This window comes from Sinocyclocheilus anshuiensis, unplaced genomic scaffold, assembly GCF_001515605.1.
Source record: "Sinocyclocheilus anshuiensis isolate Anshui unplaced genomic scaffold, SAMN03320099.WGS_v1.1 scaffold399, whole genome shotgun sequence".
Lineage (NCBI taxonomy): Eukaryota > Metazoa > Chordata > Actinopteri > Cypriniformes > Cyprinidae > Sinocyclocheilus > Sinocyclocheilus anshuiensis.
In genome coordinates this window covers 892783-902858 of record NW_015552570.1, presented here as the reverse complement: position 1 = coordinate 902858, position 10076 = coordinate 892783, and the positions used below count along the sequence as shown (strand labels likewise).

At 39.2% G+C, this 10076-nt stretch overlaps 1 protein-coding gene across 2 annotated transcripts in view; it reads left to right on the top strand.

The window, feature by feature from the left end:
• The window catches only part of LOC107665047 (pappalysin-1-like), an 85031-nt gene that overhangs the window by 61821 nt on the left and 13134 nt on the right, over positions 1-10076 (top strand). Inside the window, exons 15-20 of one of the 2 annotated variants that reach the window (XM_016455791.1) lie at positions 3010-3193; positions 3401-3608; positions 4721-4913; positions 5310-5457; positions 6462-6577; positions 9953-10024. In XM_016455791.1, the coding sequence (XP_016311277.1) occupies positions 3010-3193; positions 3401-3608; positions 4721-4913; positions 5310-5457; positions 6462-6577; positions 9953-10024 (921 nt within the window). Of the gene's footprint in view, positions 1-3009; positions 3194-3400; positions 3609-4720; positions 4941-5309; positions 5458-6461; positions 6578-9952; positions 10025-10076 lie in introns of both variants that reach the window. The other variant, XM_016455790.1, reaches the window with a different exon arrangement.

Below are 10076 nucleotides of genomic sequence, written 5' to 3'. Positions count from 1 at the left end.
GTGTTTCTTCTGTTCAACCACAACAGTTTATGTTTTCCTTTTCGTCCCACACAGCCTATGTGACTGTGGTCATTTCTTTTACTGCTCCTGTAATGCAGCCAGTGCCGGCTAATAAACCTCGTGTCTAAGCTGCCATTGAGCTTTGAAATGGCTTTGAGAGAGCCAGAGATGTCTGGGCAGGGAAAGTTAGATGACACTTTTATGTACTTCTGTAGCCTCTCCCAAGTTTTATAAAGAAGCCAGGTATGTGGACTCGCACGCTGTTTGGCATTGTTATGACACAGACGTCGGCCTCTCTGACCCTAGGGGGAGATGTTGAGTAGATTGTGACTACCGTTCTGTTTGGGATTTTATTGAGCCAGTGATATGAGGTCTTTTATTACATTGCTGCCCTAACATGAAGTCAAATGAGACTTTTTCATAAACAGTTAAGTTGCTCTTCATTTTGTTTAGTTTACTTTTAGCTTTTGCTTTACCTAATTTAGTTTTATCCTTTTTGTCTTTTGTCTTGTGCTCAGTTTAGCTTTGCTTTGTTGTTGTTGTTTTTATGTTATGTTATGTTATGTTATGTTTTGTTTTGTTTTGTATGAGTTCTGCTTCATTTTGTTTTGTTTTGCTTAGTTTTTTACTTTTAGCTTTTGCTTCATTTATTTTTGTTTGCTATTTTTGTCATATTGTTTTATGCTCAGTTTAGGTTTTGCTTTGCTTTTTTTTGTCTTTAATTGTGCTTCATTTTATTGTTTTGTTATTTTGTTTGTTTTTCTTTATTTAGTTTTAGCTTTTGCTTCACTTAGTTTATTTTTGTTTTGCCTAATTTATTTTGCTTAGTTTGTTTTCACGTAGTTTTGTTTTTGTCTGTTATTTTTGTTTTTACGTTTTTGCTCTGTTTTCATTTTGTTTTGCTTAGTTTAACTTTCGGCTCTGCTTAGTTTTTGTTTGCTTTTCTTTGTTTGTTTCGCTTTGCTTAGTTTATTGTTGTGCTTACTTTGGTTTTATGTATTTTGCTTTTTTTCTCATTGTTTTTATATATATATATACACCTCAAATATTCAAGGCTCACACTTCCATGGTGAGCTGTTTTCAATAAGAGCTTCAGCGCAAGAAAAGGAAGAGGGAAAGAAGGGGGCAAAAAGTGTTTTGTGACTGTGTCTGGATTGCATTTCTAATGCTTCCCGCTGCTTTGCTCAGTTTTAGGTGCTGGTACATTTCCTGAGAGGGTACAGAACATTAGATAAGCTCACCACATTCCAGCCCATTTAAATCTGCAATTTCAAATGAAGCGTAAAGAGACGAGAGAAAGAAAAAAAGATGGCCTGGGTCACAGTAAAGCAGCAACAAAAAAGCTGTTCGTACATCTTGATGTTTTGTTTTGTGGATGCACGTTAAAGAACATTTGCCACAATAATCTGTGCCTTGCCAGCAAAAACTTTTGGCTTTACAAAAATTGTTTTTTTAATAAACATAGCTGGCGTCCTTTTTTTCTTCTTTTTTGTTTTGGAACCAACCAGCTTTCATCACTTGTCATAAACAAAAGGAGAAATCTGTGGAGAAGTGCATGTTTTACTCTGTGCTTCATTAAAACAGTCTGGACTCTAAGCCCACCTACGGCCCGTGTCCAAGCCACTGGGTATGGTTTATGTTAAACATCACTTTTTACTTAATGCTTAATACCACACACAAAAATTACAACAGTTTCATAACACATACCATGTTAGATCACAATCATTTGTTTGGCTAAGAAAAGTCTTAAATTTGCTGTCGTGCAATAAAAGCACAAACTTACTACATGGTTCACACATTTGAAGATACATTGAGGAACTAGTAGAAGAATGCAGTGTTGTGCTGCTGGTGACAAATTCATGACTGTTATTCCTGCTTTGTACACAGTACAGTTTGATTCGTTGGTTGTTTGCAGGCACAGTAAGGGATTTGTGTTAATAAAAGCAGTGATTTATGTATTTAGTTAATAAGAGGTCATTAAATGCCCCTGCATATTACTCAAGAGACAAGGACAACTAAATAGTCCAAATAAACTATAGGCCGACTAGTCTTCATTGTTGGACTGGATTTTGACAGAGTGAGGAGAGAGAGAGAAAGAGAGAGTAAGGACACTCACTTTTTTACTACTTTTTTAGCATGTTCTCATGCACCTTTTGAAATAGGCAGTGCCTTCCTTGGTTAGAGGAAGGACTCATACTTTCTATGACCGGGATCGTTCTCATGCTAGAATAAATGAATTTGTCCTTTTTGTAATAAATCAAGCAAAATTACCTATGGATGTTCAACAGGAGCGGGAAATACTGCCATTACTGTCAACGTTACCTTAAAAACACCAGCTAGTTCGTTATAAATGTTAGTGTTCAGCACCAAGGTTATTGTAATTTACCGTAAGTGTATGAACAATCATGAATTCGTGACAGTTTGTAACTTTACTCTCATGTGAAAATGAGAATCTGCTTCGTCAGTCTCATTTTCACGGAACTGGGCTTGGCGCACTTGGACTCGTTCAGGGTTTTCCAACAGAAAATCAGTTTCAAATCACTAATGAAACACAAGTCACGTTATGTCATGGCAGTGATTCGACAGAAAGTTTCATTGTTTTGTTCTTATGGGGGGTCGGGCATGTGTGTGGTTTGTGGCTCTACTATTAGCACAGATGTCTTTGGAGACATCACACAGGTCAGACTTGACTTGTAAAACAGCAGAAATGACCTCTGACTCACTCTGCCTTCAGTTCTGACAGCTTTATATGCTGTACCCGAGCCCTTTATTATCACCCACTCAGACTGTTAGCTTCCCACTGCTTGCTTCCTTTCACCAAGAGATACATAAATACATTTCATTTCATTTAGTTGTATTTTTTGTCTATATAGTGTTATTGAAACAGTGTATTATTTGATATGGTCTGGTCGGACGGATTGTTGCGGTTGCAGTGAATTGACCTAGAGAAAACAAAATGTTCTTTTCCCATGTTTTGAACTATTGCCTTTGTTTTTTCCTTCTCAACAGTCTGAATCCACGGTGACCCTCACCTGCGCGGATGGGAAATGGAACAAGCAGGTGACCTGTGAACCTGTGGACTGCGGGCGGCCTGACAAGTACCACGTGCACCCGGCTATCTTTGAGTTCTCTGAAGGAACCACCTACGGCAAGAAGTGCACTTTTCAGTGCCGGGAGCCGGCTCAGTTAGTGGGTGGGTAGACCCTGACACATCCTAAAACTAAAGGTCCTTGGGATTGAGAGGTCAGCTCTGTAAAATGCCAAATGTGGTATTGACCCCAACTACAAAAAACAATGCAAACTGAGAAAACAGTCCTGTGTTTTACATCAAATTGAAGTAGGTTCACTTTAGATCTGAAGTCAGCTTGTCCTGTTTCTTTGTCCTCTCTTGTCTCCGCAGGAAGTAATAACGTGCTGACGTGTATGGAGGATGGCATGTGGTCCTTCCCCGAGGCTCTGTGTGAGCTGCGCTGTCCGGTCCCTCCTCCTGTACCCAACGCTGTCCTGCAGACCAAACGCTGTAATGCCACAGGCCTCAAAGTTGGGTCTTTCTGCAAGTACAAGTGCAAGCCTGGCTACCATGTGCCCCACATAGACAAGCCCAAGAGGTGAGACACCACTAAACGGACCTAAATGCATAATTATGACTTACGTAACTTAACTTTAATGAGTTCCGTATTCGAACTGTATCGTCCTCTTGTTTACTGCATTGCAGATTTAGTTGATGTTTTGGCAATTGAATACTCAGGGCTGTATCAGTTGTTTGAAAGCTTGGATAATTTCGTAGACATTATTTACCCTGTTGGTTAATTACTCACGTAGCCACGCGTAGCCAGACATTTGACTAGTCGTAAATCTGATCCACTTTAAATGTCAAATTTAGATTATTCTGGCCAAAAACAACCCATTTATACGGGAAGCGACTGTGTTACCAACATGTAAAGAAACCAACTACAGTTAGTTTGGTTTTTATATGTCATTTAACTCAAAGTGAACGGAAATGGGACTTTGATCAGAATTTCTGTGCGTTTAAATGTAATTAATACCAAATATTTCATGTAATTCCGAAAAGTGCAATATACAGTCTTTTTATATTCTACTTGGGATATTTACTTGGCCTGCGACCTATGTATGACAAGCAGTTTGGAAGATGGATAAATAGATATTTATTTGGTGTTAATTTGACTCACCCTGACTCCCAGAAGTTGTGGAAAGGCAGCCAATCAGATTAGAGCTTGTCATTTTGGACAGTGCTTGCCAGTTTTGACTGCAGTATTCATCAGATGGTCCATGAACTTACTATGGGTGGTCCATGAACCTTTCATTCTGAGAACAGTCGATTATTAAAAGCTGTTTTAAGTCTGGAATACACTACACAACTTTTCAAATCTGGATTAAAAAACACTAGGTATAATACACTAAACAACTGAAGATCACGAATACCAGACTTTGAAGTCATTCCAAATACAACAAACTCACAAACACACTGGATGGAATCATAGACTGAAGCTAAAAAATCTGGCCCCTTCATACATTATATCATTTTCTGTGAAATCTGTCAAATCCGACTACCCAAAATCTGTAGACTGTGACTTCTTCATACTGGAAATCAGTGCAAAAATCTGGGCAAAACTGGTGCAGTGTACTCCAGCCATCCAGGTATTCAAATACTACGATTCTGCTCGATCTATCTCTCATTGTCTTAATGAACGTGTTGCAGGGCAGTGCCTGTGATGTACCACAGGCGTGCGTTTAAGCGGCAGTGTACGGAGGATGGAACCTGGCAGTCGGGTGAGTGCGTGGCAGTCACATGTGAGCCGCCTCCTCCCATTTTCCACGGTACCTACAAGTGCACAAATGGCTTTCAGTTCAACAGCGACTGCTGGATCGACTGCAACAGGGCTAACCACACGGTGAGACAGCTCAGCCGCTGCAAGCAGGTCTGTCGTGTTCTTCTCTCTCCTCTCCTTGTTTTCTTTTTTCCACCATCAACATCTCAGTCCATCACCTCCCATTACTGTCTACAGCGCTTTCCATTCATCATGCGCACCCTATTACTCACTTTTAAGCATCACGATTGCTCTGCATCAGCAGCTTGACTGGTAGACTGATCTTGCATTTTACATGTGCTTTGTTTCATTTATCAGTTACGCAGCTTCTAATGCATAATATGGACAACTTGACCATAAGGTCATGCCCATTCTTGGCCTCCACCCTTACATTCAACCACATATGTTTTTTTGCCAAGTAGTGATGCTTAGTGTTGCTTCCTTTTTGATGATTAATAGAAATGTTGGCGTTTTCTCCAGGGTCCTTCCACCAACGTGATCCGCTGCAGAAAGGACGGGAACTGGACCGGTTCTTTCCGTCTTTGCCCCAACCTGACAGGCCAGTGTTCCCTTCCACAAAATCTCAGCCCAACTATCCATCTCAACTGCAAGGACGGACACGGCATAGGTCTCTGCCTATCTGCTTTTCACTTCTTAGGCCCAAAGCACACTGCACACACAAGTATGCACTGCATTCTCAACATTGCCACAAGGGCCAGTGCAACTACAACAACATGTTTTTAATTAGATTTCAAATTCTCTCTTAATCAGAGATTTTTTGAGTCCAAAGCATCTGTCACATTGTATTGAAGAGCTGATTTTTGGTAATAACTCAATTGTGACTAAATATATAGTTAATGTGTCTTGTTTTTGTGGGGCAGTATAGTAGCTATTAACACAACCATCTCACTTGGTTTTATCTGTCAGGTTAATTACAGTCTTGGTGAAGCAGTTTGTAGAGAATCTGTGCAAGTTATTTAAACTGTCCTCATGTTTGTAGCTACACTATCATTTAAAAATGTAGGGTTAGTATGTTTTCATCAAAAATGAAAGTAAATACATTTATAATGTTACAAAATATTTCTTTTTCAAATGAATGCTGTTTTTTAATCAAAGAATCCTGAAAAAAGGTCATTGTTTTCACATAAATATTAATCAGCACAAGTGTTTTCAACATTCATAAGAAATGTTTCTTGAGCACCAAATCAGCATATTAGCATGATTTCTGAAGGATCCTGTGACAGTGAAGACTGGAGTAATGTTATTTTAAACTGCGATAATCACAATAATTTCACAATATTATGGTTTTTACTGTATTTTTGATTTTAAAACGTAAAACAGTAGTGTACCTGAATCACGTTCATTTAATGAATTAACTTAATTTCTTTTCCACACTTAAAACTTATGTTAAGCATGTTTTATGCCTTACAGTGTAAACTTCTTTATGTTTGATTAATGTACTTTGAATACATGTATTAATGAATACAATTTTGTATTCAAGTCATTTATTTTAGTTTTAAAATAAAAAATGCTTATTCATTCTTAATGATCATAAAGGTAAATTTAATTTGCCCTGAAGCAGATGCCAATGTACCATTGTCATGAATAACACCTGTCTATGATGCCCAACAGGAAAGGAGTGTGAGGTGGCGTGTAGAGATGCTAGCAGCAGTGTGGTCCTCCTGCCCAGCAACACGAGCGTTGCAGCTGTGATGAAACACCACTGGTGGAACCCACCCAAAGTTAAGGTGAGAGCCCAAACATGGGAAGATTTGGGTGGGCTCACTTTACTATCATAAATGGTTTGTCTTCTTAGTTTGATCTCATATTCTAAACTTTTCCACATTTTTGATGAATGTTACACTGGATTTGTTTGGTAAATGTTTGAGACCTGTTCATAGCACAAGCTGAACCTTCAAACACTGAGTATCTATATTTAACACCATGTGGTGCTTTTTAACACATGATTATGACATAACATCTCAGAAATAATCTTCTGTGTAATAGTTCAGCAAAAGGTTGTAACCTAAGCACTAAAAGTAGTCAAAATAAACACCCAAAATAAGATGTAAACACACCAGAGAAGTCGGCAGTTGTTACTTAACGATTAATGATCAGATTGATCATTAACAACAAAAATAGGAATGATAAATTTTTGCTCTAGGCTGTTATAATGTCCAGTGTTTCATTATGTTTACCGGACTGAAATACACTGGACCACACACACACACACTCATTCACATTGGTGACATTTGCCCTTTCCCCTGTGCCTTAGAAAGCAGGGTTAACTTACCGTCACATAAAACCCCAAACTCTCCGTTTATTAACCCAAACGTTTCTTAGTCATGGTTATTGGTTCCAAAAATGCATGTGGGGGTAATTTTTTTTTTTTTAACTCTTACCTTTTACCAGGTTTTGGATATGCAGGTTGAGGTTATCCTTTTCCTTATCCCTAAACTTATCCGGGTATGTCACATAACCTGCTTTCTGGAATACCCCAGAGGAGCATGACTAGAGGAAGTTGAAAGAAACACAAGATGGAGGTTCTGCTCCAAAGCAAATAATTGTCAGACCCACAAACAAGCATTTCATCTGTACGATAACAGCATGAAGATGTGGCTGCATTAATGTTTGGACATCGCCAATACTCGAGCACTTCCCCTCAGGAAGCTTTTGTCACAAAATATGTAGTAGACACAAACAAAAAGCTTGAGACAGTAATAACGCATATTTCCTTTTCATATTTCCTGAGAGAGTCACAGACTAGAACGGGAGTACTTCAGAAACAATGTGTATGATGAACAGGCAAACCGAATGTTATTCTCCTCACCTCAAACTGTGGTCAGTGATGACCAAAGAATGCTAAACCTTTGCCATGACAACATGGTGACTGTTTAAACCATTGTCATATTTCAGATGGGTCATAGCATTTGAATGTCTTTTCTCTCACCAGCACTTACTTTCACAGTCCTTTGAATCTGCAAGATGAGAAACAAGTGATTTTATCTCAACAGTAAGGTCTTTGCTTTGTGTCCTACTGACAGATGCCAACCACAAAACAGCCTGTGACTCTTTAAAACTCATGGAAAGAGTCAAAAGTGTGGCTTATTCTTCTGTATCTTTGTGGAAACTAGTGATTTCATACGACAGTATATCAATAGCTGCGGCTAGGGTCACAGAGGCCAGACAGGTCTCAAGGAATATCCATTTCTGCATTCACTATGTCATTCATTTATATATGGACTACTGAATTACATTTTTGGGTGACGTCATGCCCGCCAGTGGTTATGAGGTTGTCTGGATTATTCATTCCATATTTGCATTTCCTCCTCTGTACTATTGTGGACATCCTTTGGTGTGGTGGTGCCTTTCATGCTTTTTCGTTGTGGTCTGTGCCATGTGGTTCTTTACTTGATTGTTTAAGCTGCAGTGGAGCTTTAGGAAGCACAAACAAATTTACCGCCCGCATCCGAGAGCGCTGCTATAGTTTCCTCCCGGCCTAATTCTCCATATCATAGGATTTCTCCAGGATAAATCAGCCTCGCAAGGGGATTGACCCAACAAGGTCCTTGGAATTTCTTCATGGAATTTGTTGGAGCGCTGTTTATTTCTGTCAATTTTATTGATAGCATTCAAATGCCTAGACTTGGAAGAAAACATCCTGCTGTCTGTATGCTTCTGGTTTTCCATAAATCAGCCGACGTGTGGTGCGTACAAGCTTGGAAGCCAACAGGAAATGTCGTGTCTTGACCGTATAGGACGGAAAATATGAAAGCCTGCCTTAAAACAGTCTCTGATACAGATAGTATAAAAGTCTATTTAATAGAAGGCAGGTAGCACTCGTGCAGCTCAGGCCTGCGGAGAAACTATAAAAACAAGCACAAGCTCAGGAGCAGATGGTTTAAATTAGGCCTTGAGTAAACAAGCCACTTGGGTCCTTGGTGTGACACTGAATACTAAGTGTGTGTGTATGTGTGTGGATGGCCACAGTTGGCCAGCAGGGCGAAGGCCTGCTTTCTTGGAAATGTTCTGTTTATGCTCAGCCTTTCCATTCCTCATTGCACCTGGAGTTCCCCCAGACCGCGTCATTTCACCTCTCCAAACATCCTCTCTACCTGTGCTAACCCAGGAGGCTGAGCCGCCGAGGTCCGCCGCCCCCCTTTTGCTCTCCTCAGCAGGGGTGGGAGCTGGGTAGCACTCCTGGAGTTTAATGAGTCCCCTACTTAGCCAAGCTCTTAAGACTGTAATTCTTCAAGCCGAGCTCTTTCATTGATTCCTAGCTGATTTAAGCATCACCACCGGAACACTGGGCTCATAGAGGATTTGATTTGTTTGTGTTCTGTGTGTTAGGCAAAGAAATCTGTCAACAAACAGAGCAAAGGTTCTCCACATTCAAACTGAAATCCCTGCCAGCCTGAAGGCTTATTAGCAATTCTTGCTAAGGATTTGAACAAACCCCTGACCCTGTGTGCTTGCGTGTAACTCGTCCTGCACCGTGATACCTCAAATCATGAGTCTTTTTGAAGGAGGCTAAGTTTTTTTTTTTTTTTTTTTTTTGAGGTAAACAAACTCCAAATTTTGGTTTGCTGGATAATAAAAGGGTTAAAATAAATCCCTTAAACTTACTTGTAGAAATCAGAATATTACAGAGACTTTGAGGTCTGACATGTAAGCAACCGCACAGAACACCATAGAAACATTCTAAAATTGCTTAGAACACCTCTACAACTGTATAGCAACTAATCATTTATTGAGTTTTGTTTAGACAAGCTTCACAAACATTTTCTTGTCAATTTAACTGAATGAAAATGGTGTAGAATCAATTTCCCTCTGAAATAAGTACATTTCACAATTAATTACAAATAAATGGCAAGCACCACATAGAATTAAATATGAAATTTTGAAGTGGAAAGACTGAAGTAGTATTTTCTTGTAAGACATACTCCAATAATCTGTTTATTTTAACTTTGAAAAATATTTTTTTACAGTGTTGTTGAAAAACCCTTACAGTGGCTGCTATTTGTTTTGTTAATTCACTCGAATGGAACTGTATTGTCTGAAACCATTAAACATTGTTAACTTTGAATATTAACTTTGTTAATCTGTCATTTTCTCTCCCACAGAATATTGTGTGCACCATGGGACTAAAGTGGTATCCTAACCCAGAGGCCCTCCACTGTATTAAGGGATGCGAGGTAAGCCCTACCTCACATATTTTTACTCATTTATATATATATATATGTGTGT